Genomic DNA, 26,158 nt, shown 5'->3' with positions numbered 1-26,158 from the left:
GAGAAATGGTGCATTTTCTGGGAAAATTCCAGGGGTGCCGATAATTTTGGCCATGATTATATATATACAACTTTAAATGCCCTAGGTGCTACCTTTTTATATGAAGTTATCCATTGTGGAGCTTGGCCCGGACACAGACAGGCGGACACGTTCATGTCACCCACAACACGTTTATTTACCATTATTTACAAAGTGCACACAACCCTTAACTCCCTAAAGTCCAGGCCTCACAGTCCAATGCCTTCCTTTCTTTCTTTCTTTCAGGCCGCCTTCTTGCCTCCTTCCAAACGTTGTCCTTCTTCCACCCGACTCAAGTCATCACACGAAGGGAGGCAACCCCTTTTATAAGCACCCGGATGTGCTCCAGGTGTGTTCTGGCAATCTCCCACCAACACGCCCCAGTGTGGCGGAAGTGCCGGCTGCATCCCCGGAAGCACTCCGGGTGTCCCTGCTCGTCTTCCCCCCAGCACTTCCGGGTGTGGTGGTAGTGCTGAGGTCCAGGGCTCCAAAGGCATAGGGGCGCCCCCTGGTGGTGACCACGGGCCCCTACAGGGTTGAGCTTCAAAGCTCTGTGCCTGTGGTCCCCAAAGGTACCAGGGGGATCGCCCCCACATGGTCTGGGGAAGGCGCAAACCCTCCTCCGGTCCTCCTGGGCGTCACCCCAACCATCTCCAATACCATATGCACAATTACAATAAATGTGAACTGTTACCAAATCTATGTCCTGCTACTCCTGCCCTTTGAAAAAACACCAGAGGAACTGGGAGCCCTGGAATAAAAAAGATGAAAGGATTAAATAATCTTATTAGACTGCCCACCACCAACATATATAATCTTGCAGGATGTTCCGGATGATGTGTTGGCCTATGTCACTAAAAATGTGATTGTGGGTGACTTTGTCTGTTATGAGTGACTGTGAGACACCTCAGAGATTTATATTCTCAACAACTTCTTCTGGCTGGATTATTGTTTTTGTTTCCTCTCCACCACTATCAACTGGTCACAACTCAATTATAATATTAATGGACTTACACTCACCTAAAGGATTATTAGGAACACCTGTTCAATTTCTCATTAATGCAAATATCTAATCAACCAATCACATGGCAGTTGCTTCAATGCATTTAGGGTGTGGTCCTGGTCAAGACAATCTCCTGAACTCCAAACTGAATGTCAGAATGGGAAAGAAAGGTGATTTAAGCAATTTTGAGCGTGGCATGGTTGTTGGTGCCAGACGGGCCGGTCTTAGTATTTCACAATCTGCTCAGTTACTGGGATTTTCACGCACAACCATTTCTAGGGTTTACAAAGAATGGTGTGAAAAGGGAAAAACATCCAGTATGCGGCGGTCCTGTGGGCGAAAATACCTTGTTGATGCTAGAGGTCAGAGGAGAATGGGCCGACTGATTCAAGCTGATAGAAGAGCAACTTTGACTGAAATAACCACTCGTTACAACCGAGGTATACAGCAAAGCATTTGTGAAGCCACAACACGCACAACCTTGAGGCGGATGGGCTACAACAGCAGAAGACCCCACCGGGTACCACTCATCTCCACTACAAATAGGAAAAAGAGGCTACAATTTGCACGAGCTCACCAAAATTGGACTGGAAAAATGTTGCCTGATCTGATGAGTCTCGATTTCTGTTGAGACATTCAAATGGTAGAGTCAGAATTTGGCGTAAACAGAATGAGAACATGGATCCATCATGCCTTGTTACCACTGTGCAGGCTGGTGGTGGTGGTGTATTGGTGTGGAGGATGTTTTCTTGGCACACTTTAGGCCCCTTAGTGCCAATTGGGCATCGTTTAAATGCCACGGGCTACCTGAGCATTGTTTCTGACCATGTCCATCCCTTCATGACCACCATGTACCCATCCTTTGATGGCTACTTCCAGCAGGATAATGCACCATGTCACAAACTTTTGCTAATGATAAAGAAATACAAAAACAATAATAAAGTGCAAAAATCCCTTTATACATCAAAATTTCATCTTTGTCTCTTTTAGTACAATGTTTTATTGAGTAAATTAATACAAAGCTCAAACATACAATTATCATTATTGTTATTTAAAAATCTAAAGGCATATTGCCCATACCAAATTACAACCAACGCGAGATGAACCCTCAAAATTAAAATAACAAAAAAAGCCTCCCAGTTCCATTTGTTAGAAACTAGAATCCATACAAACACAAAAATGACAAGCTAGCGAGTGCAAAACAATAAAAGTCAGCAAATGCCAGCTCAAAAAAAAGCTGCACAATATTCTATGCACTCTAATTAAATGATTACATAAATAAGAAATACTCCTGAGTATCACGTAATGAGGATATCAGATGCATTTAGGCCATAAATACTTCCTAAAGCAAAGCGTGTTTTTCTTTGTGAATTTTCAATTTTATCCTCTGATAGTGTTATATAGGGCGATGCAGTAGCAAGAATAATGCTGCTTTTCAATTTCAATATGCAGATAGATATTTGGTGTGCATTCCAGTTCTAAACTAGTAATGCATGACTAGGAGGTACAGTAAGCTAGTGAAAAAAATTTATTAAATAAAAAAAAAACAAAAAAAAAACTGATTGCCTGCCCCAAAGTAATTTTTGCTATTTCTTACATAAAACCTTTTATATTGAAAGGATAAATATCTAGCTTTAAATATATTAAAATGGACAAAACAGTTAAAATGCACAATAAACATACCTCCAAACAATTATATGGCATTGGAATTCTTTCACATTTAAACGTTTAACTTTCTGCCTGTTGTTATGTTTATCCTTTATATTAGAAAGATAAGGAAATGGTAAATAAGTGGCCTGAAGAAATATATTTGGTCAAATTAGACAATTCTATATAATCAAAAAAATAACTAATATAAGAACAAATTTTATTGGACAAGATTTAATTAATTAAAGTGCTCACCACTTTCTACCATTGGAGACTAGGGTGCTGCTGGAGTTAGTAGGTGCAGATATTCCTTTTAACAGTAGTTTAGGAGAGATCTTATTTGTTTCCTTGTTTATTCTTATGAACTATAGAAAAAGACAGAACATCCAGCTGTAGATATACCACAAAGAAACAACATGAAAAGCTAAATATCTATCTTTTCCTCTAAAAAGACATCTTTTATATTTAGATTTAATAGTGCATCCTTTATATTTTGCAAACCATTTAACACTGAACCTTTTGAAAGAACGATTTACAAAAAAGAATTTAGTCTATAAAAGCAGTTTTTAAAATTAGGGTATTATTATAGAGATTCCCCGTTTATCATCAATCTAAAGATGAGTAAAAATTTATAAACACATTAGAGTTATATAAGATAAATAGCGGCCAGATGATATAGCTCTTTCCAAAAGATTGCAAAACGCACCTTAAGCACAGTACAGTACTGCAAAACCAAGTTAATAAAGAATTAAGAATGCCTATGTTGTGAAATTAATTCATGACATAATTTTGAATCTGGGAATGGTCTTTAATCTCAAAGACAGACTTTGGGAAAGAAGGCAAAAATAATAAGAGTGACAATTACATACAGAAAGGATAGGCAATTTTAATATAATGTATTATTATGTTTCTTTAACCTTGTATAGTTTATAGAATTATTCTTCTTACACTGAAAAAAAATTAAAACAAAATTATTACAATATAATTCACCCAAAAAGAATATTTACATTTTCCTGTACAGAAAATACACACAAGGTAACTGAAAGACAATTTGAACACTTAAAAAAATAACCTCATCATGCTAATAAACATTTTAATTATTAAAGATTTTTAGTGTTCAACCTTTTAGTCTAACACACAATAGCTGAGAAAAGGCATGATGAATTATAAGAAAAACTGTGATTTGCAAAAAAAAAAAAGGGATGATTTATGAATTAAAAAAATGTGATGTTTCAGCTGAATGGTTTCCACTTCTGCCCCTCAAATATTTTTAGGTTTAGAAGCCAAAACTACTTGGTATTTACTGCCACACTTACAAAATTAAGCAAAATGTTTCAAAATTTGCTGACACCAGAAAGAAATGCCCTATTTAAGATGTCTCCTATGTAGGCATAGTAGTTCAGTGAAAGAGGAGCTAAAATCAACTGAAGGAGAGAGCAGCTATCTCCTGACTACACACACATGAGCTCTAGAACTTTCAGAAGATATCATCATCATCATCATCAGCCAAATCAGCCACCGCTTAAAAGATGTCACATTCAGTGTGTAACAATGTATCATCACAGTGGTATGCTTTCTTTCAGTGTCTCTCTCCTAGATGCTTGAACTGTCAGTCTTCCAAGAGAAGAAGTGCATATTTGGTTCAGCAATGTTTTTTTTTTTTTCCATTTTAAAGATGTATTAGAAAAAACATGTAGATGATAATAGTGGGTCACTCCTGTCCTACTCGAATATTGGGGTTCAGAAGTGGGTCCAAATTTGGGTCATTTTCAGTTGATGCTCTTCCAAGTTTTGACATGATGAGAATAAGAGTGAAGAAACCAATTATCCCAATTATCAATACCATCAGTACACGTTGTTTCATGGATCGGGGTCTCTTCCTGGAGCTGGAACGGTTCCTGTAATTACAAAAGAACATGCCTAAAATAAAATTCTTAAGCAGTACAAGTGTTGCAGTGCACACAGATATAATGATTTTTACTGTATAATTATGGCTTGATATTTTTATTAATTATTACTAACTAGGGATCTGAAAGAAAGCATGACTGTATATTGATTAAAGGACTGCTGGGGACTGTTTAGTAATTTCATTCCTATGAACCCTTGATTCTATACCATGGCTTTGATCCATGTTGCTTCACTCTTGTCAGGTTTCAAACTAGCTTCTTTTTTTAGTCTCATGGGCATATAATCACTAACACAGCAAAATTCTCATTTATTAAAATGGGCACAATAGTACAATGGTCAGCCTGGTTTTGTTAATCATGTTGTGCATTTAGGAAACCCTGTTAACCAGATATGCTAGCCATACATCCCTCTTTCTTGTGTGTCTTGTTTCCTTTACTCATCAGACATTCTAGCCCTTACACTCCTCTTTCGTTGTTCTTCTTTTTGCCTTTATCAGATACAGATATTGCAGCCCTTTTGTGGACAACATTATGCTCAGGCATGGATGGATGCTGGAGGTTTTGTCATTTTCAATCAATCAATCAATCAACATTTATTTATATAGCACATGTTCATACAAAAAAATGTAGCTCAAAGTGCTTTACAAAATGAATAGAAAAATAGAAGACACAATAAAAAATAAACATAGGTCAACATTAATTAACATAGAATAAGTAAGGTCCGATGGCCAGGGTGGACAGAAAAAACAAAAAAAAAAAAACTCCAAAGGCTGGAGGAAAAAAAAAATAAAATTTGTAGGGGTTCCAGACCACGAGACCACCCAGTCCCCTCTGGGCAATCTACCTAACATAAATCAAACAGTCCTCTTTGTATTTATGGTTTTCATGGAAGGACCTGATGATGATGGTCACATAGACTTCTGGCTTTCAGTCCATCAATGTTGGTGCATCATGATGCTTTGAGTAGGTGGTGGTGGCGCAGGCCGCCACCACAAAGAAACCGAAAAAGAAACAGAAGAGAGAGTTGGGGTCAGTACGGATTTTAGAGCCACTATGAATAGTTATTATGAAGAATTGAACATACAGAGTATCAGGATTAAGTTAAAGTGAAGTTAGGAGAAAGCCATGTTAAAGTAATGTGTTTTCAGCAGTGTTTTAAAGTGCTCCACTGTATTTGACTGGCGAATTCCTATTGGCAGGCTATTCCAGATTTTAGGTGCATAACAGCAGAAGGCCGCCTCACCACTTCTTTTAAGTTTAGCTTTTGGAATTATTAAGGAGACACTCATTTGAAGATCTAAGGTTACGATTTGGAATATAACGTGTCAGGCATTCCGATATATAAGATGGAGCGAGATTATTTAAGGCTTTATAAACCATAAGCAGTATTTTAAAGTCAATCCTGAATGACACAGGCAACCAGTGTAGTGACATCAAAACTGGAGAAATGTGTTCGGATTTTCTTTTCCCAGTTAGGATTCTAGCAGCTGCATTCTGCACTCGTTGCAAATGATTTATGTCTTTTTTGGGTAGTCCTGAGAGGAGTGCATTACAGTAATCTAGTCTACTGAAAACAAAAGCGTGAATTAATTTCTCAGCATCTTTCAATGATATAAGAGGTCTAACTTTAGCTATGTTTCTTAAGTGAAAAAATGCTGTCCTAGTGGTCTGATGAATATGAGATTTAAAATTCAGATTACAGTCAACTGTTACCCCTAAATTTTTTTCTTCCGTCTTAACTGTTAATCCTAGTGCATCAAGTTTATTTCTGATAACCTCATTGAATCCATTATTGCCAAATAATAAAATTTCAGTTTTCTCTTTATTTAGTTTGAGAAAATTACTATCCATCCATTCAGAAATACCAGTAAGACATTGTGTTAGTGTATCGAAAGAGTCGGAGTCATCAGGTGCTATAGATAAGTACAGCTGTGTGTCATCAGCATAGCTGTGGTAGCTCACGTTGTAACCTGAGATAATCTGACCTAACGGAAGCATGTAGATTGAGAATAACAGTGGACCCAGGATAGAGCCTTGTGGAACACCATATCGGATATCATGTGTCTTTGAGATGTGATTTCCACAACTCACAAAGAATTTTCTACCTGCCAGGTAGGATTCAAACCAATTTAAGACCCTGCCAGAGGCCCACCCATTGACTAAGGCGATTTCTAAGAATGTTGTGATCAATGGTGTCAAATGCAGCACTCAGATCTAAGAGGATGAGAACAGATAAATGGCCTCTGTCTGCATTCACTCGCAAATCATTTACTACTTTAACGAGTGCCGTTTCTGTGCTGTGATTTGTTCTGAAACCTGACTGAAATTTATCAATATTATTTTATATATAGAGATGAAAATGCTCATTGCGCAAGCCTTTGTAAATGCAGGGGACTGCACATTCCTAGTAAACAAAAATAATGCTAGCTACTCATACTAAATAAGCTGTCTGCAGAGAAGAATTGTGAATAAAACGGGTTAGGTTTGGTCCTGGGAAAGGAATAACTTGCAGTTGGTTACTCCATATTTACTAGTTTAAAAAAAGATGCAATATCCTGTGGCCGGGATGCTGAACCTACAAAGCAGGTCAGGGATTTTGCTAAGTATTGGACAGTCTTATGAATACTCCATGTCATCCTACACGGAGTTCCTACTTTATTGGGTACACATAGCTAACTTCCATCTTATCCCACAAATGCTTAAATAGGCTGAGATCTGCTGACTAAGGAGGCCTTTGCATTATGTTGTATCTGTTAAGTTGTAACGCCTCCACCAACCTCTTCTATGAAAATGTCTTTTTATATCCATGGGACATCTACTTACCCAAGAGAAACCTGTGACATCATTATGTATCAAACATTACACGTTATACATTTATTGTATACTGGTCTAAATAGGTTGTTGTACACACAGAAAATCAACTAACTCTGTAAGAGTTAGTTTTTTTTCAACCCACTTACATTTTCCCTATTTCACACACTTTTGCTATCTTTTAAAAGTAGTGAATGGAGGAGTACCGGAGGAGGGCTTTCGCCTCTTCCAGACCACGAGGGGGCGACCGCCCTAGTTGTGTTGGGGGCCACGGGTAGAGGGCTTGGAAGCCCAACCCTGTAGGGGCCCGTGGTCACCGCCAGGGGGCGCCCCAATGCCTTGTGCACCCTGGACCTCAGCACTTCCGCCACATCAGGAAGTGCTGGGGGGAAGAGGAGCAGGGACACCTGGAGGACTTCCGGCTACACAGCTGGTGCTTCCACCACATGGGGGTGTGTCGGCGGAGGCTGCTCAGGAAGCACCTGGAGTCCATCCGGGGGTGCATAAAAAGGGGCCGCCTCCCTCCATTCGATGGCGAGAGTCGGGCAGAAGTGGACGGAGCTCGGTGGAGAGGAGTGGAGGCGGTCTGAAGACGGAAAAGGCATTGTTGTGCGGCCAGGACTGAAAGGGGTGATTGGTGCTGCAGCACTGTGTTGTGCACTTAGGACTTGTACATAATAGCTGTAAATAAAGGTGGGTGTGTAGAAAGAACACACCTGTCTGTGTCCGGGCTGTACCCCACAATGTGTGTATATTATATATATATATATATATATATATATATATATATATATATATATATATATATATATATATATAGTATATGCATTGTCTTTTTAAAATTAGGGTTAGTTAGAATGATAATGTCTGGGACATACAAGTATATATATATATATATATATATATATATATATATATATATATATATATATATATATATATATAGTCTCTCTGTGCTAGAATTGACCGTCTTACTCATTTCTTTTGTTGATAACCCTTCTTCAATAAGATTTGGACATAAGAAGTCTTCTTTTATTGGGAACTTAAAGTGGGGAAAATGTAAAAATTTATAAGAGCTGAGAGCACAGGAACGGTGTCTGAGAAAAACATTCACACGAATGAGAGATGAGAAGACTGTGGGTGTGGGCCATTACCCCGAAATGGTTGAGACTTGAAAAATCTCTTGGCAATAGTCTTGTCTCAAGATTTCCTTTTATAATAGAGAGATAAGCAGTGCAGCAAGAAATTACTGCCAATGTGTTTAAAATAAGATTCTATAACAACTGAACAAGCAGCTTATATTTCCTAATAAATCACATGAATGAGATGCACTTGCAAAAATGACTGCTGTACACAAAACATGGAGACAGCAACACTGGAAACCAATAATCAATTTCATGAGAGGTTACCTCTACTATTATATTTTGCTTCAGATAAGTGCATTTTATCTCCATCTTCTAACCATATCCTTTAAATCCTGCACGTATAAGCTTGGTCTTCCATGATATTAGTATGTAAGAACTTGCAGAGCAACATATGATATGTCATGAAAGTCCAAACATCTCTTAGCCTCAAAAAATACAACAACCAATTTAATACAAAACACTTACACACGTATGCCTCACATTGTTGTAGAAGGATGTTATGGTCAATAACCTAATTTCAAGCATCATGCAGCTTGTGTGGCGGTACTTTATTGGAGTCCAATAGTCTTGTTTTGACTGACCTAATTATTTACCAGAGAAGATGGCAGCGAAAAAGATGTTAATGGTTTTACATTACAGTCTGAAACAGTAAACTAAATTCACAGTGGCCAAGTGACAACCAGGTGTTTGTTTGAAGCAGTGCACACCGCCATCTTTAGTATAAGAAAAACAAAATTATCAGTTTTGGCAATGACTTCCACTTGTTTGCATTTAATGCAAAATTTCACCATAGTGCTGATTAAAAAATAAATGGAAGAACAATAAACTGTGAAGCAATGCACATGCAAAAAGTGTACCAGCATTCTCGTGAACTGCAAATAAATAAACATTGGAGAAGCCTTAATAAGCCCCAATTTCATAGAAAGATATAGAATACATACCACAAGTTATTCCTGCATTAACTCTGCAGTTTTTATAAAAATGAACTATTTTGAGGAAGATCTGTATATTGTACTTATGCTTTGCAATTAATTACACAGATAATTAGACTGGAACAATATATACTTAATAGTTATGTATTATGTAATAATAATAATATAAAACTTCTATACAGATATTAATGCTTAATAAACCAAGGTTTCTACTTTACTCTGACTGTTTGTACTGAATGGAGTAATCCAGGTTTTTGCATTCAGAGAAGTAGAAACTGGTACCTAGGCAGTCTTTCACATAAGTCAAGGATGACCGATAATTAGATTTCAAAATCTTTCACATGAGAAAAATCTGATGTATACAGGGTGATCCAAAATATGCTTTCAAAATGGTGTCAAATTTTTATTTGGGGGTAGTAAACAGAATTTTTTTTTTGATTATACATTTTGTTAAAGTCCAATAAATATAAATGAAATATTGTCAAATTAGACTTTATTGTCCTAGATGTAATGTACAACCTAAGTAAAACGTATGCCTGCACAGCTGGAATTTATCAGATAGCACATGTCATAAGAACACAAGAAAATCAAGCACTTCTCTTCAGGTGCATCAGCCTAATTCACATATCAAATAGGAAGACCTAATAACAAAAAAATAGGGTAAAACCTCCAGTCACAATACTGACGACCTAAAGACTATATATTATATGAATGAAACACTAGAAGAGGAAGCTTATTTCTTTTGGCATTTCCAAAAGGGTTCCATAAAAGCTTAAAGATAAAGGTATAAAGCATGTGGCATATCCCTTACATGTATGTGAATCAGATATGCTGTGTCCCTCCTTGAACCGTCACCTTATCGTGGTGGAGGGGGTTTGCGTGTCCCAATGATCCTAGGAGCTATGTTGTCCGGGGCTTTATGCCCCTGGTAGGGCCACCCAAGGCAAACTGGTCCTAGGTGAGGGATGAGACAAAGAACAGTTCAACAAACCTCCAATGAAGAATAAAAACTGTGGACGAGGTTTTCCCTTGCCCGGACGCGGGTCACCGGGGACCCCCTCTGAAGCCAGGCCTGGGGGTGGGGCTCGATGGCGAGCGCCTGGTGGCTGGGCCTGCACCCATGGGGCTCGGCCGGGCACAGCCTGAAGAGGTAACGTGGGTCCTCCTTCCCATGGGCGGGGCCAAGAAGGTTAGGTGCAGTGCGAGTTTGGTGGTGGCTGGATGCGGGGACCTTGGCGGTCTGATCCTCGGCTACAGAAACTGGCTCTTGGGACGTGGAATGTCACCTCTCTGAAAGGGAAGGAGCCTGAGCTAGTGCGCGAGGTGAGAGGTTCCGCTAGATATAGTCGGACTCACCTCGACGCACAGCTTGGACTCTGGAACCAATCTCCTTGAGAGGGGCTGGACTCTCTACCACTCTGGAGTTGCCCCTGGTGAGAGGCGAGCAGGTGTGGGCATACTTATTGCCCCCCGACTTGGAGCCTGTGCATTGGGGTTTACCCCGGTGGACGAGAGGGTGGCCTACCTCCGCCTTCGGGTGGGGGGGGAAGGGTCCTGACTGTTGTTTGTGCGTATGCGCCGAACAGCAGTTTGGAGTATCCACCCTTTTGGAGTCTCTGGAGGGGTGCTAGAGGGCATACCTTCTGGGATTCCCTCGTTTTGCTGGGAGACTTCAATGCTCACGGGGCAATGACAGTGAGACCTGGAAGGGCGTGATTTGGGAGGAATGGCCCCGATCTGAACCCGAGCGTGTTTTGTTATTGGACTTCTGTGCTCGTCACGGATTGTCCATAACGAACACCATGTTCAAGCATAAGGGTGTTCATATGTGCACTTGGCACCAGGACACCCTAGGCCTCAGTTCGATGATCGACTTTGTGGTTGTGTCGTCAGACTTGCGGCCATATGTCTTGGACACTCGGGTGAAGAGAGGGGCGGAGCTGTCAACTGATCACCACCTGGTGGTGAGTTGGCTTCGATGGTGGGGGAAGATGCCGGTCAGACCTGGTAGGCCCAAACGTGTTGTGAGGGTCTGCTGGGAACGGCTGGCAGAGTCCCCTGTCAGAAGTAGCTTCAACTCCCACCTTCGGCAGAACTTCAACCACGTCCCGAGGGAGGTGGGGGACATAGAGTCCGAATGGGCCATGTTCCGTGCCTCTATTGTTGAGGCGGCTGAGCTGTGGCTATAAGGTGGTCGGTGCCTGTCGGCGGCAATCCCCAAACCCGTTGGTGGACACCGGCGGTGAGGGATGCCGTCAAGCTGAAGAAGGAGTCCTATAGGACCTTTTTGTCCTGTGGGTCTCTGGAGGCAACTGATAGGTACCGCAGGCCAAGCGGAATGCAGCTTCAGTTGTTGCTGAGGCAAAAACTTGGGTGTGGGAGGAGTTTGGAGAGGCCATGGAGAATGACTTTTGGACGGCTTCGAGGAGATTCTGGTCCACCGTCCGGCATCTCAGGAAGGGGAAGCAGTGCAGTGTTAACACCATATATGGTGGGGATGGTGCGCTGCTGACCTCGACTCGGGACATTGTGGGTCGGTGGGGGGAGTACTTCGAAGACCTCCTCAATCCCTCTAACATGCCTTCCAATGAGGAAGCAGAGTCTGGGGACTCTGAGGTGGGCTCTCCCATCTCTGGGACTGAAGTCACCGAGGTGGTCAAAAAACTTCCTTAAGGTGATAAAAGAGCTGAGCCGTAAGGCGAAGTTCTCAATTTACCAGTCGATCAACGTTTCTGCCCTCACCTATGGTCATGAGCTATGGGTAGTGACTGAAAGAACGAGATCGCGAATACAAGCGCCTGAAATGAGTTTCCTCCGCAGGGTGTCTGGGCTTTCCCGTAAAGATAGGGTGAGGAGCTCAGTCATCCGGGAGGGGCTCAGAGTAGAGCCGCTGCTCCTCCGCATCGAGAGGAGTCAGATGAGGTGGCTCGGGCATCTGATCAGGATGCCTACAGGACGCCTCCCTGGTGAGGTGTTCCGGGCACGTCCAACTGGGAGGAGGCCCCGGGGAAGACCCAGGACACGCTGGAAGGACTACGTCTCCCGGCTGGCCTGGCAATGCCTTGGGATTCTCCCGGAAGAGCTGGAAGAAGTGGCCGGGGAGAGGGAAGTCTGGGCTTCTCTGCTTAAGCTGCTACCCCCACAACCCGACCTCGGATAAGCGGAAGAGGATGGATGGATGGATGTGTCCACGGAGCCTTACAACTCTGAGGAATCTCTAAGCAGATGGACACCTTCAAACATGCACCACTAAGCATGAAAGGTTGGGTGGCAGGGGAAACACACACTGGAGAAGATCAATGGTCTCTTGCAGAAGAAAGTACTGTATTTTGGGTTGGCAGCAAAGCTATTCTTTCCATACTAATTTGGCTGCAAGGTATTTTTATTTTTTGGTAAATAAAAGAATAATAATGTCGGTGAATCTACTGTATATTTATCCTGGCTAAGATGTACACATCATATATGAATGAAAAATCTGATGCTTAAAGTATTTGCACGATCTGTCAGTATGAGCACTCATAAAACTATAACTAGACTTGAATAGGTCTTAGGTTACTGCAACTATAACATCTAAAAAGACAATGGCAATTGCACAGCTTATTGTTGTTCACAGTCTAACCCACAGAGATTCTTATACCCAAATTCAAGAGTATATTCTATCTTATCTTTTTAAAAACGGCAGATTTGGTTTACAATATAAGAGAAATCCTGTTCTAAATCATCCCTGTATACTCAACACTAACTATTGTCAATGTTCCAGTAATCCCATGGTTCAACATTTATAAAAGACATAGGATTTCAATATAGGACACGTCTTAAGGGAAGAGAAGCTATTATCCGCTATCTGCTGTCCCTATACTGACAATCATTTATTTTAGCCTTCTTTACTTGCAATATGCAGTATACAATCTATGAAAGATGCTCGGGATTTCAACATTTAGAGACCTCTATATTGATAATGTATCTGCATTCTTTGAAAAAATAAGATCCAAATTTAATCTTTCAAGTATAAGCCTTTTCTTTGATATACAAGTGAGAAATGTTCTTAAAAGCAACCTACCCAATTTCCCTTACCTTTCATTAATTGCAACCCCAGGGCAATTCTAGCTAGTGTGGATGAAGATTCAGCCAGCATCTCCAGAAAATATGACAAACTTATCAATTAAATTACCCATAAAATCTCAAAAATGAATGGAATTTCGCCATTTATAAATACATTACCATACAATATGCACCAAGTATGCCATAATTCAATGAAAAGTTTTCATTGATCACTGAAACCAATTTGGCCATTTTTAAAATCTTTTCTAATACTTTTACAGCAGCATCTGGAGCACTACGAAATGGGTTAAAAGTGTGTGTTAAAAAAAAACAACAAAAAAAAAACCAAAACAACACAACAGCAACAGTTGTAATATCCGATACCATACAACTCACATGAGCTGGAACTTCTATAACTCAGTGGGAAACCAATGTCCTATTTGAAATATCTAATTCCTTCAAAGAGGATCTGTTCAAATTTTTTCAGTCTTCATTAACAGAATTCTAAAGTAAACATGCTGGGCCTGTGCTTAATTTTTTTTATTTTAATTGTTTGTTTTATCCTATACAAAGAACAAGTCTATATGCAGGTCTCTGTCTGCATTGCTCTCTTTGTTGGGATTATATTCAGTGCTGAATTCTTTTTGGAAGGTTTTCAAACATGTTACTTTCAGTTGTCTGACTGAGTTGTATTCTGTAATAAAGTTTTGCTACCAAATTAAAAAAAATAATAATGATCTCTGTAAATAATAATCTCCATCTTCTGAAGATAGGAACAAACTGTAAATTGAGTGCTAGTAGATGTGAGTGCTACCTGAAAACAATATTATAAAATATACTGTATATTTATGAGTTTTATAATCCATAACAGTTAATATAAAATTCAAGTATCCATAACTTTAAGCAATCAAATTACAATCTATTTTTCCACTTACTTTAATATTTGAGCAAACCAATTTAGTGCAGATCGTCTCCTGTACTTGTCATCATCAAAATCAATTTGAGTCACTGAAGAATTCTCAGTGTCACGAGTGTCATACATCTTTCGAGGAGATGATGCTAGGCAGGAGAGATTCAAAAAGGTAACTGAACATAAAAGAACACTGCTAAGCTACAATATGAAATAATGAAAAAAAATGGAAATATAGGTTTGGTAATTTTTTAAACTCTCATTATCTTCTATCTGAGAATTCCAGATACTCATGAAAAAGTGCAGCAAGAAAACAAAGAATGGTTCATGATATATTGTGCATTTTGAACTGTTCAAAAAACATAAATCAGTTTTAAGTTTATTTTGTAACAAGTACAATAGAATTTCTATTTGTTCATCATAAGTTAGAGAAAGGAAGTATACATGGTACAATGTAGACAAAAAATGCACCACACAAAATTTATTATAGAAAAACAGTTCAACACAAAAACAACAATTTGCCAAAATTATGAAAATCAACAGCCACCGCGTATGTCTTTTAATACCATTGTATCTAAAATGTATTGAGAATGTACTGTGTTTCTTTGAATGTGTTTATAGGAAAGTTACTCACTAGTGCAAAAACTAAAGCAGCAAAAATGTATATTATGCTCTTCTTCAAACAAGAACCAACTGCAGCTTGTTTGGTAGGCTGGTAGTAATAAATTAATAAATCGCATAATATGAATCAGTACTCTTTGCCTGTTAGCAACCTACCAAAAAAATCGTTTTTCTCTAGTTTCTGTTGATCCTTATATGGTACAGTTCTAAGAAATGTCAAAAGAGACTGTAGAGTACAGAAAAAGTAATGTGAGGTTGTGCTAAAAAGTAAAAATCCACAGAATATTAGAACAAACCAAGTTCTGCTTAATTCTTCAATTGAAAGATTCAGAGTTATGTGCAATTATATAATTAATTTCATGTGAAAGGAAAAAGTTGAGGTAGCACGTCTAGAGAACGGAACATAGATACATCAATGGACTAAAAAAAAAAAAGTGTACCGTACTTTCCAAACCAGACAGGACAAGGAAATTCTGTCTTCAAAATCTGATTACATTATGGCCAATGTCATAACTATTTTAGCTAAAAAGTGAAATGTATTCTTTGGAGGGGAGTGAATTCAATATAAAAATTAAAGCCTTCAGAGAGCAGGAGGAGTTTGGAACAAATTCCAGTTAATATAACTGAACAGGATATCTTGCCCCATATTAAGTGGCACAGTTGGACAACTGAACTACTAGCTTATAAAATTGGCTACTTGGAATGAATGGTTTTCATTTGTTTGTAAAACTGTTATAATCTCATTAATATTAAAAGAAAAAAAAGATATACCACATATACAATACAGTTGGTACATTTCTCAGAGCATAATCGACTCCCTTGCTAAGGAAGGCACTGTATTGAATTTATCAAAATAAATTTGATAAATTTTGCTTTATTTTGCAATGCAATGACAATCGCAAAAACCTACAAGAACATACCTGCATGAATAGTTATTGATTCATTTGCTGCAGTGCCACTCATGTTTATGACAGCATGACTCTCTCTGACACCTCCATTGTTTAGGCTCATTGTATAGTCAGAATGAGATGGTGCATTTGATCTTGAACTGTAGCTTAATGCTGTCGACTGGGAGGATTCTGTTAGTGTTTCTGAGGAATGAACTGCCGAAGCTGTGGGGAGCAAAAAAATGTTTGCTTAATACCTTAAAACATTATAGCCAGATCTAATTATATATTGACACTTGCCTCTGTAATCTTCCAGAATAATCTAAAGCATCTATAGATTTTTTGTTAAGAAAAAACATTTGTTAAAGTATGGTTTATAATATTCTCCCAGCCAAAAATGACAACAAATCATTTTAAAAGTTACAACAATCTTTACTGTATTGGCAAGTCATCGGATTGCTCCAGTGTAATATTTATAAATCATAGTTTATCAGTCTACTGAAAAATTCATAGAGCTCTATGTAGATATGCTAACTGCTGCTATTAAAATATTACATTGTGTGAAGTCTGGACTAATGCATAACTTTTTTTGTTATATTTTGGAAATGGCTTACATTATCTGGAGATTTTTGGTCATATGATCCAAAATCCTACTCACATTGAAAAGGTGAGAAATACAAATAGTGGCAGTTCAGTTCTAATGGTCTGATGGTGTTGCAAAGACAGTAATGTGGCTGTTGCTCCACTGTTGTCAGCAGCAAGCTTACCAAGTGTACACATAACTCAGGTGTTCTACATGGATCATGGGCATATTATATAAAAATACTATCCTGAGAAGCTTTTTTAAACGATAAGTCACTATACTGTATACATTCAAAAGTGTACAGTTTCTTCTATAAAATATTTAAGTTAGCACTTCACCAGAGTGTAAGCACACAAAACATATATTGAAGAAGCAATGCTTAAGCTTACAGTTGAATGTTGACCAATCAGTATAGTCTGTGACATCATGCGATTCTGTGTAATGCACTGCCTTATTTTCTTCAATCTGCATTCAAAGATAGACACTTGTTAATGTTTTCAACACAATTACAGCAGGAAAAATCATCTGTGTATGTTTCAGTTTGTTTTACAATATTTTAACTCAATTCTTGTTCTTACCAAGGACAGACCCAATCCAGCACGGGCCCAGTTGACAGTAGATAGTTTTTCGCGCAACACCTCAGCCACTGGGCTTACAAGGTTTGAAGGTGGAAAGATTGGTCCCTGACAGGATGGACATTGGTAACCTGCAGGTGCAGTGTTCACTGGGAGTTGACCAGCAAGACTATTTAGACATGACCAATGGAAAACATCTGAAAGACCAAGGAATACAATGACATCAGAACTGTAAAACATTTGTCAATTAAAAATAATAATCTTGATTTTGCACATATTCTGCATTGATGCATGCAAACATTATTCCAAACAGGGTCAGACAGTCAGATGCCATTTTAGGAAGAATTTATTGCAAGGCTAAATACTGGGTGGGAAACCAGTCTATTATACTACACCACACTCGTACAGAGCCAGTTTACAGACGCTCTAATCAGTCCTGCATCTTATTTGCGTATGTGATACACTTCAGTTATCTGGAAAATACAGTAATGTGAGCAGAATATGACAATAGGGTACTTGTTGCACCTTATTTTTTTCAGGTCTTCTATTAATTTTAATTAATTCCTCTGTAATCTGTACATCCTAACTCAGGCAAAATATTAAGATATTGAAGTTTTAAGCTTAGCAGAAAATATATCCATCACTATGTTAACATGCACTTTAATTAACCCAAGTTATTCATAAAAATCTGGTTTATAAAATGCCCTGTAAACTCTTATTCCCATTACAGGAATCATGTTTTTGGTCTCTGAGAATCCTGGGTAATGCATTTCTCCGGTTATTTGACTACGTAAACCTTTAACCAGGTAACAGTTAAGGATTTTGTAGTCTGCATGTGTCCACTACACTCTGTTCACCTGCTTAGCTTTGCACACACTTTTAGTATCCACAGTTAGAAGTGTCCAAAAGATGAACTTCCTCAGGCAAATGCTTGGACGATCACATTATTCATTCTCCTGGTTGAAATAAACAGTCTCAATATTTCAGAAATTGTTTAATTTAAGTTGATGAACTAAACATTCAGTGCTAAGCTTAGCAGCACAATCTCAGAAAGTGTTGGGGTAACACGTTAAAAGTAATGTAAGCTTTATAGTCTGATTAGCTTTTAAAATAATGAGTATCCTAATGCAATACTCATTTTATTGAAGGAAAAACTCCAGCATTATTATTATTGCAGCAGCACTGGGTGTAAGGCAGGAATGCAAACAAACCAGTGCACTGCTCCTTTGCAGAGCTTAATCGCACAGCCAAGCAGAAAACAGAGTGTTGCAATCAGATAACAGAAAAATATTAATAAAGTGCCAGTGTATTTTTAATCCCATTTAATCTGATTTTTGCTACAGATATTTTGAAACAGTGTGACAGATGTGATGCAGTGGCCAGTGTTCATATATTGAATCTAAAGGGACTCAGATGAATGATGTAAAAAGGAGAGGAATATGAACTTACTTCAGAGCACATGAAGGACTAAACATACAGTACAGGCCAAAAGTTTGGACACACCTCCTCATTTAATGTGTTTTCTTTATTTTCATGACCATTTACAGCACTCTGTCACTCTCCTTCTTGGTCAAATAGCCCTTACACAGCCTGGAGGTGTGTTTGGGGTCATTATCCTGTTGAAAAATAAATGATCATCCAACTAACCTGACTTCTGCACAACACAACTGCTGGTCCCAACCCCATTGATAAAGCAAGAAATTCCACTAAATAACCCTGATAAGGCACACCAGTGAAGTGAAAACCATTTCAGGTGACTACCTGTTGAAGCTCATCGAGAGAATGCCAAGAGTGTGCAAAGCAGTAATCAGAGCAAAGGGTGGCTATTTTGAAGAAACTAGAATATAAAACATGTTTTCAGTTATTTCACCTTTTTTTGTTAAGTACATAACTCCACATGTGTTCATTCATTGTTTTGATGCCTTCAGTGAGAATCTACCAATGTAAATGGTCATGAAAATAAAGAAAACACATTGAATGAGGAGGTGTGTCCAAACTTTTGGCCTGTACTGTATTTATAAAACACAAGGAAATTATCACAGTCTTCATACTGGTTTTCGGAGTCCCAGTGGCTGATGATGACTTTTAACTCATTTTTTTTGGGCAGTTTAATGACATTTATGCATTTTGCCATTGGAGAACTCCAGAAGATTATTTGAGCATGTAAATGTTGATCTTTAAGAAACCAGGTTTCTTCCTTAACTGGGATACTCACTTTATCCCAGGAATGTGTGTGTATGTAATCTCACTCCATGTGTTAAAGTATAAAGTCATTTTTTTATATTTTACACTATGTGTCTTTCATTTTCTCCATGCCACTTCTAATTCCACATTAGACAATTTAAAGATTCAGTTCATTTATGTTATATGTGTTTACAAATGGAGACAAATCTTATTTGCAAGTGAAAGTAAAGGGAGCACAGTGGTGCACTGAAGTGGAAGTTGCCTTTTCATTTTGCCATCATACTCCAGCGCACAAATCATTTGCTATTATCCACACACAAGAATGAACATGTCTTAAATTTAAAGCCATCATTCTCGTGTCATCTTCTGTTAGTATTTAAAGTTAAGCACATTACATTAATTTTTATCTTGTACTATACTCTTGCCTTTGGATTTTTTAATTGCTTTGTGATGGTGTTTAGTATAAGCAGTGCTATATAAAAATCAATTAATCTTAACATTTATACCATCTGATGCCATCAGCTATTTCTAGAATACAAATAAATATGTATATATTTAATGCATGACAAGGATATTTAGGATAGTTTATTTAAGCAAATGCTTTGCATTCAACAGAATGAATTCAGCTGTGAACCTAAATAGCACTATAGAAGAGAAATTCTGCTGACATAGTTTCATATGTAAAGAACAAGAGGCATATGCTCAGTAGCCAAACAATTTCCTGACACTTGATTATTAATAAGTGGGTCACAGCCATGCATAAGCCCTTTGCAGTTATTTCAGTACACAGATATTAAAAAAATTGTTCTGCACATATATACTGGCATGGAATGAAGCAGGTTAGATTGACTGGTTCGACGATCTTTAACATTATTGTGGACAAGAAAAAGCAGGCAGAATCATAAAAGGAAGCCTACCATAACATACTAGGCGAGTTGTCTCCTTCTCTGACAGTGGAGTAAGGCATAAGCGACAATTGGGATTGTAGTCACTATCCTGAAGCCACTGAAGATATGACTGGACTATGCACTGTAAAACCAAGATGAACGTGTTTCAAAACAAACAAAAAAACATTAATCAGGCAGAAGCTGAAATAAAGCCGATAGCAGGATATAGGCACATTTATAATACAAGCCCAAAAGGTTATACTGTATGCCCGTTTATAACCCAAATATATGTAGTACAATATCAATTATTTGCATTTAAGTACTTCCATTACTTTTATATTTTTGATCACTTTTCTACAACCTATTCATAAATGTTTTATGGTAATTATTTTTCTTGTGAAAAAAATGAATTAATTATGCATTGCTAAAATGTTATGAAAGGTACACATGAATACATCCGTGTCAAATCGCTTAATCAAATTCATGGTTGCATGCCTGGCTGCACTTAGTAAGTGTGTAATTACTTACACTAGGCCAATTTACAGTTGCCAATCAAGCCAGCAAGTAAACTTTGAAAAGTGGGAGAAAAACAGAGTTACTTAAAGAAAAACCTACACAGACATGGGAAGATGTGCAAACTATACACAGTCAATAACTGGACAAAGAATTCAAGGCAGTAGCACTTAGCACTGTGCCATCATGCTGCCTCTTAACTCACCTATTTTATTAGATTATATCTTAGATATTACAAATTTAAAGAAAGCAAGGTTCTATATAAGAAAAAACGAACATAAAAAGTGGAAATAAATACTAAAAACCAAGTAGTTATATCGTGACAAAAGTTTTGCTGGATTAGGTGATGTTAAAAATGTGATCCCTTGTGGATCTGTGCTGTAAAGGTACTTTTTCATTTATATAAATGATCTAGATAAAAATAAGTGCTTTAAGTTTATATATTATGCAATATTTGGTGTACTGGAGCATGTCCTAGGCTCCTCGGAATCATAACAGATGGACCTGGAGAGAATTCAGACATGGGAATATATATGGCAGATGAATCTTAATGTAGGGCAGCACAGTGGCGCTGTGGTAGCTGCTGCCTCACAGTTAGGAGACCCAGGTTCGCTTCCCAGGTCCTCCCTGCGTGGAGTTTGCATGTTCTCCCTGTGTCTGCGTGGGTTTCCTCCGGTTTCCTCCCACAGTCCAAAGACATGCAGGTTGGGTGCAATCCTAAATTGCCAATATCGTGGCTGAAGTCAAAGGGAGACCGAGCCTTTTCAGTTGTTGCTCTACGGCTCTGGAATGACTTGCCTCTGCACATCAGGTCTTCATCCTCTATCAAGGTTTTTAAAGTTGGATTAAAACCTACTTATTTTCTTCTGTCTTTCACCGTGTATGATGGGATTGTGTTGGATGTTCTAATTGGTTGTTTTATTAATCTGTTTGTATTCTGTTTATTTTTATGATTTTCTGTACAGCACCTTGGTGCCATCTCTTGTTTTAAATGTGCTTTAATAAATAAATAATCTAATCTAAATTGTCCCTAGTGTGTGCATGCCCTGCCCAGGATTTGTTCCTGCCTTGCACCCTGTGCTGGCTGGGATTGGCTCCGGCAGGTCCCAGTGATCCTGTGTTAGGATATAATGGGTTGGACAATGACTGACTGAATCTTAATGTAAACGAATGTAAAGTGTTAGGCATAGGCAGTAAAAACATTTTTATCTAATTCCACAACTTCTCGACAGGAACATGAAAGTTTAATCTACAAGTCTTGAATTTAAGCAGAAATCACACCTATGTTTGAAAACCCTACATGGTTTAAAAGCAAAAATGATTTTGTTATTGACATTATTAGCCCATTATGGAATTAGTTCATAAATAAAAATACATGATTTGTACATGCTTTTATTATGTGCTCATATAACCAGTAAGCTGTGAGTTGTCACGTTTTAAAGTTGTTCTGCCATGTATTTAAATTAGGGAGTTAGAAATGTTAGCTAGAATTAATTTGCATTCACCCTGTGAATGTAACTAGCATGACTATTGTTGTCCATTTTAGTATAGGTTTAAAGCAGTGTTTTATTTCTCTACTTTTGAAGAAATATCAATGAATAAATTAAGTACATCCAATGGGAAATAAGTCAGGTAGTGCACGATGAACAATTAAATAAAAGGATGGCCAGATCTATGCAGAATGGAATAAATAACTGTTAAACAGATATGAAAATTGTCCACGATGATCACAAAATTCTTTGTAAATACTACACTAAAATCCCCCATACGCCAAAATATCCTCTTCATTTATTTTTACACTGGAGGCAATATCCCCTGCACCACAAATAAAATTTAGGTCTTGAACCAGTAACAAAAACATAAGAGTTGTTCTGGATTAACCACTGTCTACATCCATACAGTGGACAGAAATTATTAATATGGTTAATATGATGTTAGGGGGTGTAGAGTACAAGTCAAGTAATGTTATCTTTGAATTGTACAATCTTCTTGTGTGACATCATCTTCGTGTAGCATTTACAGTTTTAGTTTTCAGACAGAACAATACTGCAAGACTAAATCCAAAACCTTTAGATTGATTTAAAAATTATGGCATGTGTGCTTTGAGGACAAAACAAACATTCATCTATCCAGTTATACAACAAATGTAGATTAAAAGGTTATAAGATTAAATTGTTCCAAATTATGAAAGGAAATAATATAGTGGATGTCAGTTGTCAGTTTTTGTCAAGGAAAGCATGGAGGCACAGGTGGAACCTAGATAAATGAAAATTTCACTTTATTGTTAAAAATACTTATAACCAGCCTTTAAAAGGCAAACTACGGCACACATACACACTTATTCATACTGGACCAGCTTTATCCTAAAACTGGAATATCCAGAGGAAAACTAACATGGTCCCAGCCTATTGTTCAGACATCCAGATGGATGTAGACATTGCTGGAATTCAAACTCAAGGAGTTATATAGCTGTGAGGCAGCAGTGCTAAACATTCTACAAACATGTTGCACAGATTAAGAAAACAAACTGTACTTAAGATAGATAAAAATAATGTTAGAGACAACATATTTCATATAAAAATCAACTACATTGGATCTTATAGTACTTGCACAGGGAGCTGTGATGAACAACTTTTTCCTAGATGTAAAATGATCAAATTAACCAATAACAATCAAATGGATTGGAGTATGTTTGATACATCTATCACTTGAAACAAAACCATGTAACATATATCATTTTATAGAATGACAGTATGAAGTATGAATGTATTCGTACTATGTATTAATATTAAATTTATTAGACAGAAGTCTTAAAAATAATTTCAAATAAAGGAACCAAAAGTAGACATGAAGATATTAATGGAAGAACCTTAATGTAATCTGGCATTACTCATGCTTACCTTGGAATGGTTGGAAACAAGGCAATGCTCACAAACGTTCACACGATGCTCGAAACAGAAAAGGTTTGTCACTTTTCTTTTGGGACATTTGCACAGACCCATGGTCAACCAAGTCAGCTAAAATTAAACAGATAAGAGATTTCCAAATGAATTAAGTATTCATGCACGTATTCACCTTATGGGTGCTAAACCTAGGAAGAACCACTTTCATCCTGTCAGCATCTGCCACAAGATATCTCTTGTAAAACAGAATTCCTCCACAGCAGCTCTGACAAATATAACTTGACAACTTGGTCTGTTTTGAGAAACCAGTAAACTTTAAGAAATGAATTTCATCCCTGATTGCACAAGAACCAATAAGTGATCCTGAATAAAATCTTCAGTTAATTAAATCTATTAAGTGTTTTTTTTTTTTTATATTTTCTAATTTTAACAAATTTATTTGTTCCTCTATGTATGGAGGACAATTTTCCAACAATGTTCATCTTATGATGACCTCTGACTCACTAATTTCCTCAACTTAAACAGTTAATGAGACTTCTATGTTTTTGTGAAATAATTATGTGTAAAATTAATGTGCTTACTCATCAGGAAGTGATTAAAACCATAAAAAGTCTGAATTAGCATAAGATGCCCTAATTTGGGCTGTTCATAAGAAATGTAATGCTTTACTAGGTAGTTGTGATACATATTTGAAATATACTTCAATTTAAATGTTAAAAGTGTAAACATTCTCAATTGTAGTACAAATGTGTCACTTTCACCCTCTGGCAAGAGGTCTACAGAAAGCTAGATCCCTAACCAAAGATCAAAAATCAGAAATAACATCATATTCATAAATCACTTACCTTGAAATAATCTAAAATGATACCCCACATACTTATGTTTAAGATTTGTCACTTTTAACCTTCTGGGAGTGCCTCTTAGAAGGTCAGGGCCACAGGTAAAGAATCAAATATCAGAAATGTTGTCGCATTCGTGATTAGCAACCTTGAAACATCATAAAATGATGCTCCACATTCCTATTTTTAGCAACCCCCATTTTTTCCGAAGGTCTGTGAACTTTGAAACCTCATATCTCATTTGGGAGTGAACCCCTTGGGTCAGCTGATGTAGCATGCACCACTTCCATGTCTTTCTGATCATTTCTGCTGAAGACATCTATTAGTTTACATTTTTTTTAATATAATGGTGTAATTTCCTGCACAACATACGGTCCAAAAATATGGTTTAAAAATGAAGTTTTGGGATGTACAAGGCCAAAAATAGAAGGAAATAACACATAACTAGACATCAAGACATATGTTAGGATTTTGTCATACCAATGAGTCAGGAGGCACCTGACAAAATAAAAACCTTAAGTGATTTCAAACCATTCAAAAGTAATTCCTTTAAACACAAAACAACTCATGACTAACAAAATTTCCATTTAAACATACTGTTAAAATGAAACAGTAATGGCCTGGTGGTTAGTCCTGCTACTTTGCTACTTCAGGAGACAGGGTCTGAGATCTGGCCTGGTTGTTCTGAGTGACCTTTGAACATTCTCTCCTGTCTGCTTACTCTAGGGGTATTCCACATTTCCTCACACATATCCCCAAATCCATTGATTTTGACTGCTTCTCCTGTGTTTCTAGGTAAAGGTGTGTGTCTCTCCTTGTGTCAAGTATATCTACTAGAGCGGACTCCAATTCTTAACTGGAATAAGCAGGCTCAGAAACTGGATGAAATTTGTATTACTGATTCAGTCACTTGATTCACTTTATTAAGTGAGGAAATAAAAGTGAATGCAATGATAAGATTTTCACTTTCAACCGTTCCCCCGAGACACATTTCCTAATAAAAGCTGACAGGACGACAACAACACTTTAAACTTAAGACTTGTTAAAATCAAATGCGTACACAAAATACCAAAACATATATTTACTGATAACAAAATTATTATTTTTTCCAACAAAACAGTATGTCAGTTGAAAAGAATGTGAATATAAAGTTTTCCGTAATTCTTAAATTGACAAGAGCAAGAGCATACAAGAGCATGAAACAAGGCGACAATGTTCCCGTTAATAAATATCTGACGGTTTAATCGGACTGTTTTTAAATTGAGAAGCACTTACTGTACGGGCGCACTGACATCAGGGAAGACACGCCCATGGCCACTACAAAATCGTTCTGTTTCTAAATGAGCTCCACTTCAATAATTATGTCAAGAGACGTGCTCTACTCTACAAAAGTCATAGCTCGTACGATCGGATCACGATACGATACATTTATTTGAATAGTTCGAGTTTGTGCTGTAAACAGAAGAAGTTAATTCTATATGTCGTTAACCACCCCCCACAAAACAAAAAGGAAAGCTGTCACAATGTGCACAGTTTCTGAAACCTACCCAGACGTCTTGTCAATGAGATGTCCCGGAGTTTACAGTACAACATGAAGCCCAAGGCATTTAATTTCCGACTCTCTTTGTGCTGCCACGTCTCTTCCGGAGTGGCGCATTTTGATGACGTCTCAATTTTGGACGCAGTCTGCCACTTTCTGGCGTGGCGGGTTTGTCATTTTATTTTATTGCATATTTGTGACTCACAGGTTGT

General features: G+C 37.8%; 1 protein-coding gene across 2 annotated transcripts; it reads right to left on the bottom strand.

The window, feature by feature from the left end:
* Positions 1 to 1,959: 1,959 nt before the first annotated feature.
* On the bottom strand, positions 1,960 to 26,048 carry zfpl1 (zinc finger protein-like 1). 2 transcript variants are annotated; one of them, XM_039769332.1, is made up of 8 exons: positions 25,954 to 26,048; positions 23,565 to 23,681; positions 20,182 to 20,293; positions 17,084 to 17,277; positions 16,895 to 16,970; positions 15,956 to 16,147; positions 14,440 to 14,563; positions 1,960 to 4,566 (listed from the first exon to the last, which is right to left on the bottom strand). In XM_039769332.1, the coding sequence occupies exons 2-8, from the start codon at positions 23,664 to 23,666 to the stop codon at positions 4,380 to 4,382; spliced, it is 987 nt and encodes a 328-aa protein (XP_039625266.1). In that variant the 5' UTR covers positions 23,667 to 23,681; positions 25,954 to 26,048; the 3' UTR covers positions 1,960 to 4,379. The 2 variants fall into 2 exon arrangements, with proteins under 2 accessions (XP_039625266.1, XP_039625267.1); XM_039769333.1 differs by lacking the exon at positions 25,954 to 26,048 and adding an exon at positions 25,682 to 25,878.
* Positions 26,049 to 26,158: the final 110 nt, after the last annotated feature.

The sequence above is a fragment of the Polypterus senegalus genome, chromosome 11 (assembly GCF_016835505.1).
Source record: "Polypterus senegalus isolate Bchr_013 chromosome 11, ASM1683550v1, whole genome shotgun sequence".
NCBI lineage: Eukaryota > Metazoa > Chordata > Cladistia > Polypteriformes > Polypteridae > Polypterus > Polypterus senegalus.
This window is presented reverse-complemented; position numbering and strand designations above follow the sequence as displayed.